Source organism: Chiloscyllium punctatum, chromosome 37 (assembly GCF_047496795.1).
Source record: "Chiloscyllium punctatum isolate Juve2018m chromosome 37, sChiPun1.3, whole genome shotgun sequence".
NCBI classification, from domain to species: domain Eukaryota; kingdom Metazoa; phylum Chordata; class Chondrichthyes; order Orectolobiformes; family Hemiscylliidae; genus Chiloscyllium; species Chiloscyllium punctatum.
Window position 1 is genome coordinate 58675779 of NC_092775.1, and position 23996 is coordinate 58699774.

At 41.9% G+C, this 23996-nt stretch overlaps 1 protein-coding gene across 1 annotated transcript; it reads left to right on the plus strand.

Moving 5' to 3' along the window:
- The first annotated feature begins 731 nt into the window (after positions 1-731).
- ctsz (cathepsin Z) lies at positions 732-23274 on the plus strand. Its single transcript, XM_072556887.1, has 6 exons — positions 732-977; positions 10111-10274; positions 13084-13263; positions 13853-14003; positions 21573-21735; positions 22901-23274. Exons 1-6 carry the CDS (start codon positions 862-864, stop codon positions 23009-23011), a joined length of 885 nt encoding a protein of 294 aa, XP_072412988.1. The 5' UTR covers positions 732-861; the 3' UTR covers positions 23012-23274.
- Positions 23275-23996: the final 722 nt, after the last annotated feature.

The following is a 23996-nucleotide window of genomic DNA, read 5'->3' on the forward strand; positions in this document are numbered from 1 at the left end:
TGGGCATTGAAATCCCCCATCAAGCGCACATTCTGTGTTCTATCCATCATTAATACTTCCTCCAGCTGGTATTCAACATGGAGAAACACTGACCCATCAGCTGTGGCTGGGAACTGAGGAGATGGTGGGGAGTTCCCTTACTCATGTTTGACCCAATGCCAAGAGAATTCATATTGGAGTTAATGTCAAGGACACCCTGGGCAACTCCTTCCCAATGTATTCCTCTGTACTACCACCTCTCCGTGAGGGTGGACATAGTCAGGGATAGTGATGTCTGGGACCCTGTCAGTTAAGGTGGAGTCTTAAGATGGTGTCAGGATGTTCTTGTTTTGACTGGTCTGAACTCAGTGTTGGCAGGGTATCAGTGTGAGCTCCCAGACAGAGGCTACTAGCTCCAAACTGGAGGTACAGGTCATCTGGGTTCATCTTTCTGGGCAGTATAGAATTTGGTGAGTCTGTATGTTAGGTGGGGGGTGAGAATTGGGATGAGGATTTGAAACTGAAACCCTCTGAGATGACATTAAAACTCAATGGCACCAGCTGAAGGGGAAGTGGGGAGGACCTCGCAGTGCCCTGGGTCAGCTTCAGCCTTCAATATCCACATCAATGAGCGTTATTTCACGCTCAGACTTCAGTGCAGTCGCTGTGGGACAGCAACAGCCTCTGGAAGGTTGCACTGAGACACATCATTCTCACATGACATTCTGAAGGGTGGAGGGGGGGAGAGAAGTCTAAGACGTTCCTCTTCCTCCTGCTGCTGTTATAAAGAGCTGCGGTTCAGGGCACGATATTGTCACGAGTGCGAGCTCCGAGCCGGGCAGCAGGTTTCCCCAGGGGCTGCCTCCGTTGGCGACTCTCACCATGTTTCACTCGCTGCTCACTCTGTCGGTGCTCAGCTGCCTTTCCTCAGCCCTGCACTTCCGAGGCAGCCTGCCTTGCTACAAGATCTTGCCCGGTAGAAAGTTTCAAGGAGTCAGGTAAAAGGGATTGGGGTGGGGGAGAAAGCTGCTCGTGTTAACCAGGGCAGCGCTGGAAGGAGCCAGTCTTTCTGATAGTAATTCCACCATCCTGGAGAGTTCAGTAACTCTCTGTCTCTGATTCCTGCCAGACACTAACATTAGTGCTGCTGCTGTCTAACCCTTGACCAATTCCTAGGGCAGGCTTGTTGTTTCAAATCAGAGCTCCTGCCTTTTTCTTCCCAGCAATGGCTTCCTACACATGTGACTTCCTGTTTCTTTTATTCTGAATTATTTTATTTTTATATAAACGTGTTGCTGAGACATCATTTCGCAATGTCCTCCCAAAAGGCAGTTTTAGCAGAGGTTACCCCGTCTTGGAACCCGCCGGTCTTCATAGTAACAGTCCATATTTCCGAGAGAGCTGCTGCTTTTTTTGTGTCCGGTTGGTGCTGGGTCCAAAGCTCCCATCCGCACTGAGCTGTCATTACCCCAACCTCGCATTGGCTGTTGTGCAAGTGACGGAGTCCAGTGGTCAGTCGGGAAGGGAGGTGTTTCTGTTAAACTCGACCAAGTCCGAGATCTTCAAGTCTGATATTACTCACTCACTTATACCACTATTCTCCTTTGTCAATGGGTCACCCTACCCTAACTGTTCTCCCTTGCTGCAAACCCATCTGTTTGGAAGACTTGGGGCCCATGTTTTTAAAGAAAATGTTTATTATTCCCATGTTACAGATCATTTGGGAATTCAGGTTGTTTTGATTTATTATTGCCACATGTACTTAGGTACAGTGAAAAGTTCTGTTTTGCGTGCTGTACAGGCAGATCATACCACACAAAGATCATAGGGTGATACAGCAGAGCAAGAAATAGAGTGTTAAAAAAAATTGCAAAAATAAGCAATCAGATTTGAAAGATCCATTCAGCCGTTTAATAGCTGTGGGTGGCACAGTGGCACAGGGACCTGGGTTCAATTCCCGCCTCAGGCGACTGACTGTGTGGAGTTTGCACGTTCTCCCCGTGTCTGCGTGGGTTTCCTCCGGGTGCTCTGGTTTCCTCCCACACTCCAAATTGACCATGCTAATTTGCCTGTAGGGGTATGGGTGGGTTGCGCTTCGGCGGGTTGGTGTGGACTTGTTGGGCCGAAGGGCCTGTTTCCACACTGTAACGTAATCTAATCTAACCGTGGGGAAGGAGCTGTTCTTCAATCTGTTGGCATGTGTGTTCAAGCTTGTGTACCTTCTGCCTGACAGAAGAGTTCGAAAGAGAGTCTCACCGGGGTGGGAAGGATCTTTGATTTTGTCTGCATTTCGGAAGCAGTGAGAAGTTTAGATAAAGTCAGTGGATGGAAGGTCAGCTTGTGTGATAGACTGGGCTGTCTACACAATGGCTGGGCAAAGCTGTGATGCATCCGGACTGAATGCTTTTTGTGGTGCATCTATAACGGTTGATGAATGTCCTTATAGACATGCCGAATTTCCTTTGCCTCTTCTTCCTCAAGAGGCTGGTTGTGCTGCCTTGACTGTTGCATTAATATGGAAGGTTCGGGACAGATTGTTGGTGATCATTGCTCCGAGGAACTTGATGCTCTCAACCACATTCCCCTCCGCTCCATTGATGTAGATAGAGGTGTGCCCTCCTCCTAACTTCCTGAACTTTTTGTTATGGTAACCGGAACTTGAAAACATGTCTGTTGTCCTGTGCATAGTAATGGCACAGGCTCCAATTTTCTCTCGGTTGCATGGCTGAGTAGGAATCTCTCCAGCTCTGCTTGCCTGCCATTGGTGTGCAATGGAAGGTTTTCAAGTTGATACTCAAACTGTTATAAGATATAAAAGACACCTAAGGGGCAACTTTTTCACACAGAGGGTGGTATGTGTATGGAATGAGCTGCCAGAGAATGTGGTGGAGGCTGGTACAATTGCAATATTTAAGACACAGTTGGGTATATGAATAGGAAGGGTTTGGAGGGATATGGGCCGGATGCTGGCAGGTGGGACTAGATTGGGTTGGGATATCTGGTCGGCATGGACGGGTTGGACAGAAGGGTCTGTTTCCATGCTGTACATCTCTATGACTCTGTTATGGCTGCATTTTGAATGCATCTTCTTGTGTCTATCAAGTGTCAGGGGAGTACTTACATTTGGAACGTCTGGCTCAGAGGCAGGGATACTATCCCCTGCACCACAAGACCCTCCTTCAGATTTGTGTTTTAAAGATACTCTTGTTACAGTTGCCAATTGTGGGATGTCTTGGCCCCCCCACCCCCCACCCCTCCCCCATGGGTAGGAGAACCAGATTGGTGGAGTTCAGCACTGGGAGTTGGGTGACCAATGTTCAGTGAATTACGAGTGGAGGGATTAAAGATTCTGACTTGAATGAAAGCTGAACAAATCTCCAGAGATGAATGGTTAGTTTGCTTATGGCATCATGTGTGCTTATGTAGCACATCGAAGCCAAGGTGTTTCACAGATGAGATAAATGAACTCCTGGCCCAAGTGGGGGAGTTAGGTAAGGTACCTAAGGAAAATGGATGGGTTTTGTGAAGAGTTTTTCTTTTAAAGAATGGAGTGAGAAAGTAAGGCAAAGTAGGGAGTTTCAGAGAAAAGGGCTGCCACGCCTAGCCTGGCTCTTGCCAATCCTGCTGATCGGGGATAAAAGCGAAGAAGTTGGCAAGGAGCCATCAAGGGACTTTTGAAATGAGGGAAACATCTGAGCTCACTGGAAGGCTATGGGTGACTTCCTCATTCCTTACTGAAAGAGCAGATTTTAAGTGAGGTTCAAAAAACAGAAGCATAATGTGGAATATTGCAGGGGGTCAGTGTTGAAAATATTTGCTCAGAGTATCCTTAGAAAATTTTGATCAGGGTCGAGGGAGCACATTGTTTAAACTTATTCAAGATATTTCCCTCTTTGAATAAACCTTATGGCAAATCTCCTAGTATGTGGTTTGGTGTCAGCTTTTGTCTGATTTATTTTCCTGTACTGTGTGTTACTGTACATTAAAGACCAAAAACAAATGCAAGTTGTTGTTGCAGGAGCACGGGCAAACAGGTGACCAATATAAATTTAATGTGAAGAGAAAACAGTCATATTATCCCAAAAATACACCAGAATTGTGAATGTAAACTCGAATATGATAAACCCGAACGTGAACACAGACCTAGGGATTCAAGGACAGCATATACAACTAAAGCCAATGGAATTCTGAATAGGGAGATAGAGGAAAGAGGTAATGGTAAATGTATACAGGGCAGTGGTTAGACTAGAGTTAAAAAACTTTTTTTTTAGTAGGGGCAGACAATTGGTCTCTTGCATTAGCCATTGTCTCAACTGGAGGCAAACTGTTTATCCTGATGAAATATCCTGTTTAATTATCCTGATTCAGGATAGTCAACATGGCTTTGTGCATGGGAAATCATGTTTCTCAAACTTATTGAGTTTTTTGAAGTAACAAAGGGGATTGATGAGACCAGACCGGTAGATGTGATCTATATGGACTTCAGTAAGGTGTTCCACAAAGTTCCCCATGGGAGACTGGTTAGCAAGGTTAGATCTCACGGAATACAGGGAGAACTAGCCATTTGGATACACAACTGGCTCAAAGATAGAAGACAGAGGGTGGTGGTGGAGGGTTCTTTTTCAGATGGGAGTCCTGTGATCAGTGGAGTGCCAAAAAGATCAGTGCTGGGTCCTCTACTTTTTGTCATTTATGTAAATGAATTGGATGCGAGCATAAGAGGTACAGTTAGTAAGTTTGCAGATGACACCAAAATCGGAGGTGTAGTGGACAGAGAAGAAGGTTACCTCCAATTACAACAGGATCTTGATCAGATGGGCCAATGGGCTGAGAAGTGGCAGATGGAGTTTAATTCAGATAAATGCGAGGTGCTGCATTTTGGGAAAGCAAATCTTAGCAGGACTTATACACTTAATGGTAAGGACCTAGGGAATGTTGCTGAACACAGAGACCTTGGAGTGCAGGTTTATAGCTCCTTGAAAATGGAGTTGCAGGTAGATAGGATAGTGAGAAAGGCATTTGGTATGCTTTCCTTTCTTGGTCAGAGTATTGAGTACAGAAGTTGGGAGGTCATGTTGTGGCTGTACAGGACATTGGTTAGGCCACTGTTGAGATATTGTGTGCAATTCTGGTCTTCTTCCTATCGGAAAGATGTTGTGAAACTTGAAATGGTTCAGAAATGATTTACAAGGATGTTGCCAGGGTTGGAGGATTTGAGCTACAGGGAGAGGCTGAACAGGCTGGGGCTGTTTTCCCTGGAGTATCGGAGGCTGAGGGGTGACCTTATAGACGTTTATAAAATTGAGGGGCATGGATAGGATAAATAGACAAAATCTTTTCCCTGGAGTTGGGGAGTCCAGAACTACAGGGCATAGGTTTAGGCTGAGAGGGGAAAGATATAAAAGAGACCTAAGGGGCAACGTTTTCACACAGAGGGTGGTATGTGTATGGAGTGAGCTGCCAGAGGATATGGTGGAGGCTGGTTCAATTGCAACATTTACAAGGCATTTGGATGGGTATATGAATAGGAAGGGTTTAGAGGGATATGGGCCAGGTGCTGGCAGGTGGGACTAAGATTGGGTTGGGATAACTGGTCAGCATGGACATAATGAATCATGTTTTCATGCTGTACATCTCTATGACTCTCTCTTGTTTGATCCAAACTTGGCTTCAGCCCCTCATTCCCCCTCACCATAAGGACTGCATATCTCGACCCATCTGCTGCTGAAATCCCCACCCCTGTCTTTTCACAGCCTAGCTCAATATTTACAGGAATTTCCTAGCCAGTCTCCCACATGAGAACACATAATGGGAGCAGGAGGCCATTCAACCCTCTAGCCTACCCTGCCACTTTAATCAGGTCATGGTTCATCTGTGGCCTTAACTCCACATTCCTGCCTACCCCTGATAACCATTTATTCCCTCTGTTAGTCCAGAATCTATTTAGCAATGATTTGAACCAAAAAGACATTCTGATCCTGTCATAATTCTTTAACATTCACAAGATACTCTCAGTGCTTCCTGCTGAGTTGAACGTGCCTAACTCACTGCCCTTGCTAATTGAGAACCCACAGAGACAACCTGCTGAAATTCAAACACAGGATCTCACACTTGCACAATGGGCTGCTTAACCTATTAACCCATAGCATTAAGATCCCATATGACTCTTTCTCTCTCCTGTTGATTTTATCCAAAGGTTTGCTGCCTATATCCTAACTCCCATTTATTCATCAGCCCTGCAGCTGCTGTTCTACATTGGTTCCCAATTTCACAAAGCCACATGTTTAAAATTCTGATTTTTTTTGCATTGAAAGTGCTTTGCTGCACCGCCCCCTCCCATTATCCTTGCAACTTTCAGCCCTAGAAACAACCCTGTTTCTGTCCCTCTAATCTCTCCTCTTGTGATTTCCCTCTCTCCTCACTACAATATTGCTAGCTACATTGTCAACCGTTTCAGCCTCTCATCCTAAATCACTTTACAGCCAAAGAACTCCCTTTTCAGTCATTGTTGAAGGAAACATAGTAGCCAAATTTGTGCATGGTAAGATCCCACACACACACACACACATTAAAAAATTATCAAATTGTTATATCCTGTTTGAGAAGACAGTTTGACCTGGGCATCAGGAAGCTGTAACCTGCTCTCCTTTAGCTCTACCATCGATCAGACATAACCTCCATTTTAAAGTCTTCACTGAATAATTGAGTACCACACTGCAATGTCAATGAGAATGAGTCAAAGGTTACCCACTGAGCCATCATTGACCTATACACAGTCTGAAAACTGAGGTAACACAGTGTATAATTACTACACTATGTCAAATGGTTACTTTTTATTTAATACAAAACATTTACAGCGTTTACAGAAAAAGGCCATTTGGCCTAACTGAACTAAGCCACTATTGATGCTCCAGGCAAACATTCTCCCACATTATTTCATCTCGCTCCATCAAATTCTCTGTTGCTTTCTCCAAGCTTCATCTTAAATACTGTACAGTGATGCTATTCATCTCGACTGCTCCATATGGTAGACAGTTCCACTTTCCATCCACTCTCTTGTCAAGTTTTTTCTGATTTCCTTCTTACATTTATTCGTCACTACTTTATATTTATAGCCCCAGTTTTGGGCTCCCAATATTTTTTCTGTCTTTACCTGATCAAATTGCAAAACTTACTACATTAACGGAATCAAAGTTTTTATAGAAAGGCATCAAAAGGAATTTCTGGATAGACTTAAATAGTGACCTAGGAGCAGGAAAATCGACGTTTCGGGCAAAAGCCCTTCATCAGGAATAGAGGCGGGGTGGAGAGATAAATGATTTATCTCTCATTTCTCTCTCCACTCTGCAAGCACCCTGCCTCTACTCCTGACGAAGGGCTTTTGCCCAAAACATCGATTTTCCTGCTCCTCGGATGCTGCCTGACCTGCTGTGCTTTTCCAGCACCACTCTAATCTAGACTCTGGTTTCCAGCATCTGCAGTTCTTATTTTTACCTTAAATAGCAACCTAACAGAGTCAAATAGTGGGATTTGTGAAGTGCCAGCAAACTTTTTAAAATTATTTATTTATTTATCATTTACTATTCAGGAAGTCTCATTAGATTTGAGAAAATGCTAAAGTAAACAGCCAGTTTAGAAAATGGAGGCAGATCCCATCCAGACAACCACAGGTCATTCAATTGTCCATCAATAGCTGGTAAAACCATGTGGAGATGCCGGTGTTGGTTTGTAACTGGGGCGGACAAAGTTGGAAGTCACATGGTAACTGGTTAACTTAAAATCACAAGCTCCTTCAGGTCTGGGATTTGGATAAGATTTGGACAGGTTTAGACAGATCCAGTCTGAGGTTTGGACAGATTTGGGGTACAAAAGGTTCCAGTAGATTTTATACCCCTGCTGAGTAGTGTCCTAGATCTTTAAACACAAAATGTAGGTGAAAACATTTGTTTTGTTTTGGTTACTTGTGGAAAATTAAAAGTTAGGGAAATGGCTCTTAAGATTGCTAAAGAGGTTCTGGGGTTTGAAGATGCTTCCCAAATTTGTCAAGAAATTCAGAAAGACAGAGGAAGGATATACTTTTAGAATGAGCAAACAGGTTAGCATTGGGTTTAACTAGGGACAAAAGGAAAGCTGAAATTGGAATGGAATTGGTTGAGCACTTAGGTGTATCAGAGACACAGACAAGTGCAGTAGAGTTAGAAAAACTTGAATTGCAATTGAGGCAAACTATGATAAGAGGGAACGAAGAGCCATGTTAGAGGAAAATGAGAGAGAAAGGAAAAAGAAAGGGAGAGAAGGTTGTTAGCTTCAGAAGTTCAATTAGTCAGGAAAGTCAAGTTAACAGGATAGAGATGGAGAGCAATTGCCATCGAGCCAGAAACAGCTGGAGAGCTAACGTCCAAGAAATTAGGAAACACTGTGTATCAAAAGTACCTTCTCATATGAAATAAACTCCACAGTAAAAAGAAAGAAGACGACCCAGGAAAATCTTCAGCTGGAAGAAGAAAGGCACAGAAGACGACAGCGGCTGTGTGGTTTGAAATTAAGTTGATGTAATTTTAATAAGTGTCTTATTGGAACAGCGTGTTGTTACAGATTTGGAGGCAGATAATAAGCAGTTAAGAGAAAGGGAGCATAGAGTTGTGAATAGTTGTTTAATGTTCACGTTTAGAGCTTTAAAAAAAATTGATGTTATTTTCTTTAAATAGTGAAACATGAGAATTCTCTGTCACTCATAGTTTAACAGATTACGAGGTGAGATGAGCTTTTCTGGGTGTTTGGTTTCAACTTGATAAAATCACGGAATCAATTATCAGGAGCAAAATTAAAGGACATTCTGTATTCTATATAAATAACAACGATCCGTGCTGTTTGGGAAGTTTTGAGGAAGTGACATTCCATGTGGATAAATTGATAGTTAACTCTTCATATTTCACAATCATTCTGTTCAACTTTAAGAGAGAACAGATACACATCAAAACTAGGTTGTGATAAGTAATTGTGACTGGATTGATAATTCCTAATTAATAATCCAGTGAATAGGAGTCCATATTCCAGAGTAGAGAATTTGAATCCAGTCTTTCAAGAAAACAATATGGAAACAACAACAGTAAAATTAATCACAAAGCTTTTGGACTGTTGCAAAAATTCATATTGATCACAAACGTCTAGAACAAAAGCTGTTGTCTTTATCCAGTCTGGCCTCTCTATTGCTCTCTGAAAGCTTCCAAGAAATTTCACACCATAATCATGTTTAAGGAATCAGTCTAACATGCCGCTCCATTTCTGTTGCTAAACTGCACGGGAAACGTTCAACCCCTGTTGGGAATGCAGAGAACAACCATGAATCATCAAAGAATTGTGTTCATGCGTAAGGCCTGGAAAAATCAATGCAATTGCATCTTGAAAGAAGAGGTATATCAGATTCACTCTATCTGATCCATGTCATGTTGTTAAACATTCAGTTGGTTCACAAATTTTTTTTTTAGTTAAGGAAACCTGTCTCTCCTGGAGAGAACGTGATTCCTGTGTCTCACTTGTGAGTGGTTTATAATGATGGGCATGATTTGGAGATGCTGGTGTTGGACTGGGGTGTACAAAGTTAAAAATCACACAACACCAGGTTATAATCCAACAGGTTTAATTGGAAACACTAGCGCTGCTCCTTCATTACCTGTCCTTACACCATAAACTGTGTGTAAGCAGCTACTAGTAGGGATTGCGGGAAGAATGGGAGTTTTGGCTCATTATCATTGTCATAGATCAGAGCTGTCTAGGACCATTATTCGTGCAGATGAGACCAGGGTGTGAATGGCAATGGCACTATACAACACCAGGTCATGCTCATTGAATCTTTTGGAGAATCTTAAGCATGTGAAAGTGCAGGAAGTTGAACTGTTGGCTTGATAATGTTAATCTTTGTCTAGATTCTGCTATTTCTGATTCTAAATGTTATTTTCAAAGGAAGTGTAAGAAATGTGTTTTACCTCAACACCTGATCATTGTGGTCACGATGAAACAACAGATCCAGAAACAAGACCTTCATCCATTACTTTGTATTTTCTAGTTTAATATTGCAGATAAAGTCAGACTTCGGAACATCTTGTCGCTTCATTTGTACATTTTTCCCAGGTCTTACCCTCGTCCCCATGAATACCTTCCCGTTGCCGATATGCCAAAGGAATGGGACTGGCGCAACGTGAATGGCACTAACTTTGCTAGCACCACCAGGAACCAGCACATCCCCCAGTACTGTGGATCATGCTGGGCTCACGGAAGCACCAGTGCTCTGGCAGGTATGTCCTTTAAGTAGATTGTGTGGCTCTTGTAGAACTGTAACCCAGAAAGAATTAGTGCGACTAGGGCAAAAGTGGAAACAGACTTTAGTTTTTGGAGGTATACTGCAGGAAAGCTGCTAACCCCGTTTTCTTTATAGTGAGAGGGAGATAAGGGACCTAACCTGGCTACATGCTAGCATGCAGTGAGAAATATTCATTATTTTCTACTCTGTTTTTTTGTGTCAATCCATAATAACAAAGGCTGGACCTTGGCAGTGTTATGATTCCAATGGATCAGACTGGTCAAGTCAGATCCAGAACAAAATCTGGCTCAATCGATAATGTTTTTGCTTTGTTTTCTCTGTGGCTATCTTTCACTGAAAAGTAAGCACACAAAAGTAAGCTGCAAATTTGGCCTTAACACTTAAACAAAGGTTTACTACATCAAAGAAATAAAATGAACCAAGTTATCTACAGTATGAAAGATTTTAAAACATATTGCAAAACCAAGTATAATTTATTTCTCAACATCATTATTTTACAAAAACAGGGAAATTTTCCTTCCTATCAAATCTATTGCTTTGAATTAGCTCCTTCTTCACAGTCTCAATCCTGTGAGCATTGAAGCCTTTTCCTTGAATATTCATATAACTGAGAGCTGAAGCTTTCTCAGTCTTTTAAGAAACTACACCGTTCTGACCAAACCCCCCCTTATCTGAAAGTTTCCATAAATGATAACCCTTACACTGTAATACCTTATTCCCCTAACTACTCTGAACAATCTCCTTTTCTATACCATATGCGACTGGTTTAAAATCCAAATTATATCAATATATATAAATCACCCACGTTTTCGTCACAGCAAGAGAAGCTTCCTATTAGTGCTGGGCCATTTAGGAGAGAAGTCAACAAACATTATTTCATATAAAGGGTAGGATACCTGGAATGGTATCCTAAAAACATCATGGATGCCAACGGTCAATTGGAGATTTTGTGACCGACACTGTACAGGTAGACAATCCTTTATCCTAACATCCAAAAACCAAAAAGCCCCTAAATCCAAAGGTTTTTGGTGAAATTTTTTTCTCATTAACTAGGTTGTTAAGCGAGTAAACAGTTAACCCAAGTCGATATGTGTCACTCAAATGCGACATGGGGCGGGGGTTGAGGCCAAGCATCGACAGGCCTGGGGTTTCTCTGTGAACGCCCCAAGTCGACACCCACTCAGTGCGTGTCAGTTGGGGTGGGGGAGCGTGGCTAAGCACGTTCTTAATTAGAAGCCAGCTTCTCCAGAAGGTTTTTAAAAATTTCACCGTTGAATTGTCACATTCTGAAAACCGAAAGATTCCAAAAAAACAGCTGGTCCAGAGCATTTCAAATAAAGGATCTTCTACCTGTAGTTAGGTTTTTAATTTTTTTTGAATATTAAAGGTCACAGATCAAAGTTAAGTGCGTTGATGTACGGATCAGCCATGATTAAGTTAAACAATGTAATAAGCTCAAGGAGCTGAATGGCCTCCTTTAGATCTTAAAGTTTCTGTAAATTATTAGAATTAGTCCAGTTTTAGAAAACTAAAACTTTGTGACTTCAATTTATAAATTGAATTGCAGCAATGAAAATGATACCAAGAATATTCATAGGTAGCAGGCCCAATGGATCTACTGAAGATCCTTTTACCATAATGAGCACATTATTTGTTCCCCTGTCAATGGTCATGATCTTGATTTTTGACCTCAGTAGCAAAAGCCAGCTGTGTTTCACTTGACTCATCTGGGATACAAGCATCTAAACATTTAAAGGTTTTTTGACCAATGAAGTTTGCGCTTGATAGCCCCTGAGCTACTGGTCAAACCTGCTTAACACCAACCAGTCAACTTCATTCAGAGGTTGATGAGACAGTTCTTTATAAGTGAGGCTGTCAATTTTGACAGCTTCAACCATGATCCTGCTGACACTGACACTTCTTTACAAGTTCTCCCTTTTGTAGTCCCTTGATTCCACCAGTCTGTTAGATTAGAACACAGGGCTAGAGGCAAAAGTGCAGCAAGATGACCGACAGCAAACCCCAGTCTCCATGGTGGCATTGTGTGGTGTTGTGCTCTTTACTGATATTTATTTCACAAAGTGAAGTGGCAGCAATTTGATAAATACTCAAAGACAATATCAGTTATATGACACTGTTTATTAGGATCACCAAGGTATGAGGTATACGTCTTGCTTAAATGTGAGCAGCAAAACAAAAAAGGTGATTAGACTCTGGTCTGGAAAGTACTGTTTTCTAGATCACTGAGAGTTGTTCTGCCAACCTCGTTGTCGGCTTTCAGCCCTTCACTCGGTCATCAAACTTTAGGAGTGTTATTCCTAGGATCTTGGTGTGACTGTGCTAGTTCCTTCCTCTTGTATACCATCTGACCCCTTCTTTTGTACTCCTGTTCATCTCTGGTCATGATTGCACTAATTAACTCTGTAGGAAGTTTGGTAAAGCTATTTTTTTAATCCAGTCACACTGTCTGGAGTACTGTGTTATCATGTGTGGTTGTAGCTGTAATCTTGTTTTGTAGTTCCTTGTGTTAATCTATTACCTTTTAAACTCTTGATATTCCTATTGCATGCTGGTTAATTTGTTAAAGCTAGAGCTATATTTTTGTATTAGTGGCCGCTTGCATTTGCACCAGATTGTGAATGTACAAATTATTGGATGGTCTTGTGCCACACTGGGCCAGGAGTTCTGGGTTCAAGTCCCACCTGCCCAAGACCTGAGTCATAAAATGTCTGAATAGGTTGATCTAATTATAAGTAACTACAAATGCTTTTTTTTTTCCCCAGATCGGATCAATATTAAACGCAAAGGTGCCTGGCCATCTGCTTACCTGTCTGTACAGGAAGTAATTGACTGTGCCAATGCAGGCTCCTGTGAAGGGGGGGATCACATGGCAGTCTGGGAATATGCACATACAAACGGCATTCCAGATGAGACCTGTAACAATTACCAGGCCAAGGACCAAGGTAAAATCCTTTTCTGCTACATCCTTCTCACTACTGGTTAGATACAGTGCTATTTCTACTTCCAACATGTACAGGGTTATGGCGGGGGTGATTGATAGAACTCATTAATAAAATGGCTTAAGGGGATAGAGCTATAAATCCAGTACAATTGGGGGAAAAGAAAACTTCAACCAAAAACCAGGCTTTCGGAACAACTAGGGCATGCTGGTGGTTCTATGCCTTAAGAGCTTTAGCTCTCCCTATTAGAATCTTTCTTTCCCCCCCCCCCCCATTTATCTATTTTCCCTTCAAATGCACCTATGCTCTTTGCCTGAAGTACCCCCTGTGATAGTAAATATTATATTTAAGCTACTATCTGTATGAAGGTTTTCTTGAATTCTGGACTGAATTTGTGCTTTAACCAGGCTGTAAGAGATTAACCTGGATTGATTAAACCTGCACAGAGATGCTTTATTGTTGTTGACTGGCCGTTTCTTAGACTGGGGACAAATAATGTAGATGTAACATCAAAGAAGCCCATTTTGTAGAACAGCAGCAATGGGCAGCATCTAATCATTCAATCCCAGCTTGGTTTTTACCCTCTCTTTAGATTGTAAGCCTTTTAACCGATGTGGCACCTGCACAACCTTTAATGTCTGCCACGTGGTCAAGAATTATACCCTCTGGAAGGTTGGTGACTATGGCAGAGTCAACGGGCGAGACAATATGATGGCAGAGATTTATGCCAACGGCCCAATCAGGTACAGTGTTTGATCAGGTTCTTCACTTTCTATATGTTTGAGCAGAAATGTAGGAATGCAACAATCAATGGTCTATTTGTGGGGTTCTGAGCAAGGAGATTTCAACCAAGTGGGAGGAGCTGGATAGAATTGACTGGGAGAGGAGCCCAGCAGGAAAGACAGTGGAACAGTAATGGCAGGAGTTTCTGGGAGTAATTCAGGAGACACAACAAAGATTCATCCAAAGTAAAAAGAAGCATGGTACAGGGAGGATGAGGCAACCATGGCTGACTAGGAAAGTCAGGGATAGCATTGAAGCAAAAGAGAAAGCATATAATGTGGTAAAGGGCAGGGGAAAACCAGAGGATTGGGGACCTTGGAAAGACCAACACAAGGCAATAAAAAAAAGGAGGGAAAAGATGAAATAGGAGGGCAAAGTAGCCAGTAATATAAAAGGAAGACTGTAAGAGCTTCTTTAAATATCTAAAAGGACAAAAGAGAGGCAAGGATATTAGACTGCTGGAAAATCCCACTAGAAAGCTAGTAGTGGAGAAGAAGGAAATGTCTGAGGAACTGAATAATTAATTACTTCACATCAGTCTCCATGGTGGAAGACACGAGTAATATCCCAAAAATTCAAGAGAGTGAAGGGGCAGAGTGGAGTATGGTGGCCATCACCAAGAAGAAGGTGCAAGAAAAACTGGCCGAAAGACAGATAAATTACCTGGACCAGATGGACTACATCCTGGAGTTCTAAGGGAGATAGCTGAAGAGATAGTGGAAGCATTAGTAGTGATCTTTCAGGAATCACTAGAGTCAGAGAGTCCCAGAGGACTGGCAATTTGCTAATGTGACACTCCTGTTTAAAAAGGGAGTAAGGCAAAAAATGGAAAATTACAGACTGATTACCCTAACCTCCGTCATGGGTAAGGCCCTGGAATCCATCATGATGGATGAGATTTCTGAATACTTGGAAGTGTATGGTAAAATAAGGCAATGTCAGCATGATTTCATCGAGGGAAGAGCGTGCCTAATAAATCTGCTCAAACCCTTTTTTCTTTTGAGGAAGTAATGATCTTGTTAGATGAAGGAGAGCCAATGGATGTTATCTATCTGGACTTCAAGAAGGCCTTTGACAAGGTACCCTGCCCCCCCCCCAGCCCCCCCCCCCCCCCCCCCTTGTTTACCCTTTTTTCCTTCTTCATCTCTTTTTCCATTATCTTTCCCTGGGGGTGGGGGCTTATTCTTTACTCTCTCTTTGGTTTCTTTTTTACAGGTCATGCGGCTTATTTGATTTGTGTGAGAGGGGGTGTTTGTTTTGTTCTACCTCTCTTTTAGAGTGAAGTTTTCTTCTTTTGTCATTTTACTTAGTCACCTAATACTTGCTGGGATTGTAACTTTGTAGTTTTATATATTTATATTTTGTATTATGCTTGATAAATGCACCTAGGTGTTGGTGGGGGTTGGGGGGGTCACTGACTTTTAACCCTGGTTTTATAGAATACTTGAATTTGTCTACTCCATTTTATAACGCCTGGGCTGAGACCAGGGCTGTAGTTAGGAGAGGAGGGGTTATCGACAGGTAGTTACTCCCCCTGGGAGCAAGGGGGAAAAGTCTCCTTTCAGATGTATTTTGCGTTGTTTTTTAGGAATAGTTTTTTAATTGTGTTGGTGTAAACGTTTTAAAGAATTTTTGCACTTGTGAATTTTCTATGGTCTTTATTTAAGGTATTTTGAGTGGGGTTCTTCCTCCTGGGGGGTCTCGGGCTTGCCTGGATGATCATGGCTAACCATTCGCTTAGGTGGTGCACCTGGAATGTCAAGGGGAGTAATTCACCAATCAAAAGGAAAAAGATATTATCAAGTCTCAAAAAAGAAAGGGTTGACATAGCTCTCTTACAGGAGACACATCTACTTGACAAAGAGCTAAAGCTACAACAGAGTGGATTTGATCAGGCTTTTCTCTCACCTTTTTCGGTTCAAAAAGTAGGGGAGTAGTCAATCTCATTCGGAAGAACCTTCCATTCCGAATCTTAAGCCAGATAAAAGATGAGTCTGGAAAGTATATACTGATCAAAACCCTAATACATGGAGAGGAATATGGAATTTTGAATCTTTATTGCGCCCCCACCCCGAGCACCCCTTCACATTTGTAACGGAAGTGTTCTCTAAGTTGATGGCTTTTGGCATCCACCATACAATTATTGGAGGAGATTTCAACTGTATTGTGGACCCAGAGACAGATAGGATACCTAAGAGCACTTTGGGTTTACCTCTCAGATCTAGACAACTAGCAGATCTGAATAAGGAGCTAGGGCTAGTAGATGTGTGGAAGTGCCTTCACCCCCAGGGTGGAGACTTTACTTTCTACTCTAACCCACACAAGTGCCATACCAGAATTGATATGTTCTTTGCTCCCTCAACCCTTATGAATTCCATATTGTCTTGCAAAATAGGTAATATAGCATTTCTGATCATGCCGCAGTATATATGGAAGTCAAGACTACGGAGGATGGGATAGGCCTCTGACATTGGCATATGGATTCTTTCTTATTGAAGGATAGCAAATTTATAAAGTATTTTTCTCAGGAATTCAAAACCTTTTTGGAAATTAATTCAGGTACTGCCAGTAACCGGTCGACGATGTGGGAGACCATTAAGGCTTATGCGCGAGGTTTGGTCATCTCCAATTCTGCGACCCAGAAAAGACAAAAGGGAGAGCAACAGCACCTGCTTGAGGCTCGCTTGAAGGCAGCTCAGACAGTGTATGTTGGTAGGCCCTCTATTACTAAGCTACAATGGATCATAGCCCTTAGGGCAGCCTTGAATACTGCACTTACCCTAACAGCAAAGAGGGAAATATTATTCGCAAAGCAAAGACTATATGAATATGGCGACAAGCCTGGTAGATATCTAGCATACCTTGCTAGGAAGAAAAAGGCTCCACTAGCTATCACATCTATTAGAGAAAGTGCTGGTAATCTGACTTATGATCCTAAAAAGATCAATACAGCCTTTAGAAAGTTCTATATTGAACTGTATAAATCGCAGGACTGTGAGGATAAAACTGAGAAGATAGAATCCTTCTTTAAAAACTTGGCCTTTTTGGGCTTAACCTCAAAGCAGGTGTTGATTTTGAATGTCCCCCCGACAACCCAGGAAGTATTTGACGCAATTAGACTGCATCAGAGTGGCAAAGCGCCTGGACCAGACTGATTCCAGGTTGCGTTTTATAAAAAATTTATAGGGGAACTGGCTGGGCCACTTATAAATATGTATAATTACCCACATAGTCAGGGCTGCCTCCTGCCTTCATAGAGAGAAGCAAATATCTCTCTCATTCTTAAAAAAGGAAAGGCCCCAGAAGATTGCCCATCATCTCGACCAATATCCTTGCTAAATGTGGATTTTAAAATTCTTTCTAAAATGTTAGCATTAAGATTGGAGAGGGTCTTACCATACATTATAAAAGAGGATCAGACTGGGCTTATTAAGGGCCGCAGATCAACTAATAATGTTAGAAGGGTCTTAAACATGATACAAGCCTGTCAACAGGGTAGAATACCGGGGTTAGCTGAATCCTTGGATGCTGAGAAGGCGTTTGGTCGGGTAGAATGGTCGTATCTTTTTTATACACTGGAACGGTTGGATGTCGGAGAGGTATTTTCTAAATGGCTCTCAATATTATACAATGACCCCAAAGCAGCTGTAATCACCAATGGTTTAGGTTTGGTAGCTTCAGTGTTGGTCGGGGCTGAAGTCAGAGATGTCCTCTTTCACCATTATTATTCACGCTAGTAATCGAACCACTAGCAGAAGCTATACGAACTGACCCTAACATAGCGGCTCCGAGAGTCGGTTCGGGTAAACATAAAATTACTGTCTATGCAGATGATGTCCTCCTTTTCTGAAGTGATCCTTTGATATCCGTACCCCGACTAATTCGAGTGGTCAATCTATTTAGTTTGTTCTCAGGCTATAAAATCAATTGTACAAAATCGGACGCCATGCCATTGGGTGGTCTCGCGAGCATATCCAACTTACTGGACGGATCTTGCTTTCCCTTTCAGTGGTCACTGGAAGGTTTTCTATGCTTAAGTATTTTTATCACCCCAGTATTTGGTCCGCTGTATAAAGCCAATTTTGTGCACCTATTAGAGAAAATAAGGCAGGATCTTCAACACAGGGGAGATCTCCCAATATCCTGATTAGGCAGAGTAGCCCTAGTTAAAATGAATATTCTACCTCGTCTTCTATATCCTATGAGAATGCTCCCTCTGGTGTTGCCAAGACTCACATTGTGTAAACTCCACGGCTGGCTTGGTTCCTTTATCAGGAATCATAGACGGCCCCTTATCAAATTAGAAAAGCTGCAGCTTCCACAGGCAAGGGGAGGACTGGACTTTCCAGACTTTAGGAGGTATCAGTTGAGCTCTTTATTATGCTGTATAGCTGATTGTGGGTCACAAGAGACCCAATCAATGTGGTTAGACATTGAGACCTCCCAAGCAAAGTATCCCCTCATCAACCTTTTATTTATGGATAAGATGAGAGCCATTATGGACTATTGCAAAAACCCTATTGTATTAAATACAATTAAAGCCTGGAGGATAATGCGACAAGATGAGGGTAACCTGCAAAAAACTTCCCCATATACTCCTATCGTGGGAGCGTCAGGATTTCAGCCAGGGCTGACCGATGCTATATTTAAAACTTGGAAGTCAAGAGGTATCTCTTGCTGTTCGATGGGGAAGTTCAATGGGGACCTGTTCGATGGGGAGGTTATGATGTCTTTTGAGCAGTTGCACTAGAAGTTTGGACTGCCTAACAGGGACCTTTTTCAGTATTTTTAATTACGAGATTATATACAGAAGAAGACCACATTATTAGACAGTCCCTACAAATCGAGTAGGGAAAGGAGAGTGCTCTGGCTGATGGGGCCGCCCTCAGTCAGTACTCTTTATCATTCATTTATATAATGAGGTATCGAAAGACATGGAATGATTATTTAAAACATGAAACCAAGAATTGGGGTTAGAAATCTCTTTAGAAATGTGGGAGGACATCGAGGAAAATGCCAGAAAGATCTCTATTTGTAATAGAGCTCAAGCTATTCATAGAGTCATAGAGATGTACAGCATGGAAACAGACCCTTTGGTCCAACCCGTCCATGCTGACCAGACATCCCAACCCAATCTAGTCCCACCTGCCAGCACCCGGCCCATATCCCTCCAAACCCTTCCTATTCATATACCCATCCAAATGCCTCTTAAATGTTGCAATTGTACCAGCCTCCACCACATCCTCTGGCAGCTCATTCCATACACGTACTACCGTCTGCGTGAAAAAGTTGCCCCTTAGGTCTCTTTTATATCTTTCCCCTCTCACCCTAAACCTATGCCCTCTAGTTCTGGACTCCTCAACCCCAGGGAAAAGACTGTCTATTTATCCTATCCATGCCCCTCATAATTTTGTAAACCTCTATAAGGTCACCCCTCAGCCTCCGACGCTCCAGGGAAAACAGCCCTAGTCTGTTCAACCTCTCTCTGTCGCTCAAATCCTCCAACCCTGGCAACATCCTTGTAAATCTTTTCTGAACCCTTTCAAGTTTCACAACATATTTCCGATAGGAAGGAGACCGGAATTGCATGCAATATTCCAACAGTGGCCTAACCAATGTCCTGTACAGCCTCAACATGACCTCCCAACACCTGTACTCAATACTCTGACCAATAAAGGAAAGCATACCAAACGCCTTCTTCACTATCCTATTTCCCTGCGACTCCACTTTCAAGGAGCTATGAACCTGCACTCCAAGGTGTCTTTGTTCAGCAACACTCACTAGGACCTTACCATTCAGTGTATAAGTCCTGCTAAGATTTGCTTTCCCAAATGCTCTATAGGGCTCATATAGCACCTGAACGACTCGCAAAATTTAAGGTAGGAGTATCCCTAATGTGTCCTAAATGCAAAATAGAAGCTGGCACTCTCACGCATTGCCTATGGACATACCATAATATCCGCAGGTATTGGGACAGAATAGCGCTTGCCTTGACAGAGATCTTGGGTATGGAGATCCAGTGTCTCTACTCTTGGGCTTTTCAAATTTTCCCTCCCTAGATGTGCACAGGAGGAAACTATTTTCCATTCTCTCCTTTTGTGCAAGGAAAAATATTTTAATGAATTGGGCAGCTGAAGGCCCTCCAGGACTTTTGTACTGGCATAGGTTAATCATAGAATATATCTCCCTTGACTTCCTCACAAATATGTTGCACCAAAAAACTGAATTATTCTATAAAATATGGCAGCCCTTTTTGAACTATATCAACACAGATATTTCGGTCATATTGTCCAGGGCTTTTGTCTGGCTGTGGTAATGGTTCTGGCTGGTCTGGGGACCACCGGGAGAAGGAATCCCGTATAAATACAGATTTCATTATGACTTGATGTAAATCTATTTTGAGCATGTATTTAGTTATTTAATTATTCTGTTGTTTATTGCTAGTAATGTATGATATCCTATTTTATGATTTGGTCGTTTGTAGGATAGATCAGTAGTTAGTTGGTTTTTTCTTTCGTTTTGTTTCGGTTATTATTTATTTATTTTCTTTTTCTTATTTATTTAATTTTATATTGGTGTTTATACTTGTTTGTATTACTTTTGTAATCTTGCTAAAAAAAATCTTTTAAAATTTCCTTTTTTTTCAATAAAAATACCTACTTTAAAACAAAAAAGAGGTTGCACACCTTCATTTTAAGTTATTTTCTTTCTGACCCAAGCAGCAAGTTTCCCAGGGCACAAATCTGGGAAGCTTAAAGGATGCTACCAGCTGTTTCAAATAGCTCTCAGGCTTCAATGATGGAACACATCTCATTGCTTTGAATGGTGCCCAAGTCTAGCACCCAAAAAGTAGAGATGAAAGACCACTGCCTGATAAACTTTGACTTTTTTTCCAAGAGAAATGTCATTTTCTTTCCAAAGTCTGTGACTGAGCCTGCCAAATGCTGAGCTTGCTTTTCCCAAGTGATGATTGATTTTTTTTTTGCAACTAGTGTACCACTCAGCAATGCTACCCTGTCATCTAAATAATTTGGGTATCATCCTTATCTTCTATTAAATCAATAGAACAGTATCCCTGTGAATTGTAACAAAGGGAAAATGCAGCAGTATCGTTGAGCAGAGCAAAGTTCCATACACATTAAGTTACCAGCTCAAATTGTTTTGGAAATTTAGTTGAACAATCCACAATAGGCAGGACACTGTGGAAAAACTTGCTCTCTCTCTGAATAGTGGCACAGAATCTTTCAGATTCACATAAAGGCAGATGGGATCTTGGTTTAACATCTCATCGAAAAGGTATTGTCTCAAATAATACGCCACTGAAGTGTCCACATTGATGCATTCAGCAATATGGCTTAACCTTCAACCAGTTCACACAGGGGTAATAGCACAAGGTCTGATCCAAGACTAACACTCAAGGAAGGACCTTGAAACCTACTGCTTAGAATCTGTAGTACAGTTCTCTAGTTTGTACTTGTTTGGAGAACTGTTTTGTGTTTGATTAAATGCTTTTATTTGATCCCTTGCAGTTGTGGCATTATGGCTACAAAAACACTGGATGCCTACACCGGGGGAGTGTATTTGGAATACCAATCAGAACCAGAGATAAATCATATCGTGTCAGTGGCAGGCTGGGGTGTAGAGAATGGAATTGAATACTGGATTGTGCGCAACTCTTGGGGTGATCCATGGGTAAGTGGTGCCCAGATTCTTCATTATATTGGAGGTAGTGATGCAGTGGAAATGTCATGAACTCTTAATCCAGAATATCAGGCCGATTGTTTCCGAAAGGTGGCTTCGAATCCCACTGTGACAGCTGCTGGAAAATTGAATCAATAAAATCTGGTCTAATAGTGATCACGTAATCGCTGACGGTTGTTACAAGAATCCATCTGGTTCAGGAATGTTCTTGAGAAGGAAATCTGCCAGCATTATTTGGACTGTAACTGCAAACTCTCAGCTGACTCTGAACTACCCTCTGGGCAATAAATGCAGGCCTAGCCAATGATGCCCACATCCTTTAAAATTTCTTCCAAAAAAAAGTTTGCTTGGAACTCTGCCTTACTTGAAAGACTAAACCAATAAAACCACACACTTAACCAACTGGCTTTCAATGCAGATCCAGGATGACTTGTATGCTTGAGTAAAACTGAGTCTGCTCTTTGAACAGGCTTGATAATTTTATAAAACAAAGAACTGCTGGAGATTTGAAACAAAACCAGAAATTGATGGAGAAGCTCAGCAGATTTGCTAGCAGCTATGGAGAGTAAACAAGGTTAACGTTTTGGGTCTGGTGCCCCTTCGTCAGAACAGATCATCCAGTATCTGATCCAAATCTTCAACTGGACTTGATCACCTTTTGGTCCATCCTTGGTACCCTCACTAAAAAGAAAAATCTATCAGTATTGCTCTTCAAAGCTTAAACAGTCCCTCAGTATTACCGGACCTTCCACGGAGGGACTTCCTGAGTTCTACTGCCGTCTATTAAGCAAAAGTGTGTTCTGATTTACTCTTGACTGACCTAGCTCTAATTTTATTACATTTAAATCCCAGATTCCGTCAAAATAGAAGGAATATTTTTGTATCCCTTGATCATTTCAAACACCTCAATCAGATTTCCCAAGGAAATACAAGCCAAATTTAAGCAACCTTGTCCCACATGCTGGTCTGGATTTCTCAATAGTTTGATGTAAACCACTGACCAGGGACAGATTTCAACATGATTCAGCCTACAGGTGTGTGAGGAAAAAGCTACTTCAGGGTAACTTGGGGGTGTCCCAAGTTAATGTTTTATCTGCTTTTTAATGGAGAGGTTTTTGCCGTGTGAGATTATATTAACTCTGTGTTACTGTTTCAGGGGGAAAGAGGTTGGCTCCGAATTGTCACCAGTGCCTACCTGGGAGGAAAAGGAAACTCTTACAATCTGGCAATCGAAGAGGACTGTGCCTACGGGGATCCTATCCTGTAAAGGTGGACAGGTTTCACCCCACACCTACTCTTCATAGGAATGAAACTTTTTAAAAGTACATTTCAGATTACCACTTTAAGAAGAAATGCAAATCACAGAGATATACACATTATTTTATATTCTGTGCCTCAAATTTTACTGAATTGAGTGATTTTATTTTAAAACAAAGATGTAACTCTATAGCAGGAAACAGAAGAGGAAAGGTTTTGGTTCCAAGAGGCTAAGACCACAGCTTGAATAAAACAAAACCCTTGAGGACCCCATAGGTGATGTTTATTTTTGTAGTAATGTCCAGCAGACTTGTAAAACAAACACCTTTTGCACACAGAGGTTCTAAGGCAACAGAGAATATCATTTTGAACAATCTCTACGTGTCACTTTGCAAGTAAATGGAAATCAGAACAATACTATCTTTTCCTGAAACATATTAATTAAGAGAGTGCTTCAGGTTGTGAGTTTAGCCAAAGACTGGTTGGTTTACTCTCCACTAAGTTATCCCTCTAACGGCACAGCAGCCCTGTAGTCCTCTGGGTAAATGGCAGATAATGATAGTTGACTCACTCAGCAGCAGGATCAGAGAGCAGTTCAACATAAATGTTACTTACCAGAGACAGCACTGACAACATTGTCTGCAAATATATATCTTACTGACACAACCCAGTTATCAACTGGAATTGCAAAGTAGTATCAGTGCTACTAAGCTCAAGTGTCACTTACACAACCAACAAAATCTAATTTTGTTTTGCATTCATTCACAACATGAGTGTGTCACTAGTTGCACCGGCATTTATTGCTGCACTGAGTGGCTGGTGGTGAGCTGCCTTCGTGAATTGCCGCAGTCCACTTGCTGTATATAGACCCACAATACCATTAGAGGAGGTGGTGCAGGATTTTAATCCAGTGCCACTGAAGGAACTGCGATATATTTCCAAATCGGGATGGTAAGTGGCTTGGAGGGGGAGCTTTCAGGGGTGGTATCCCATGT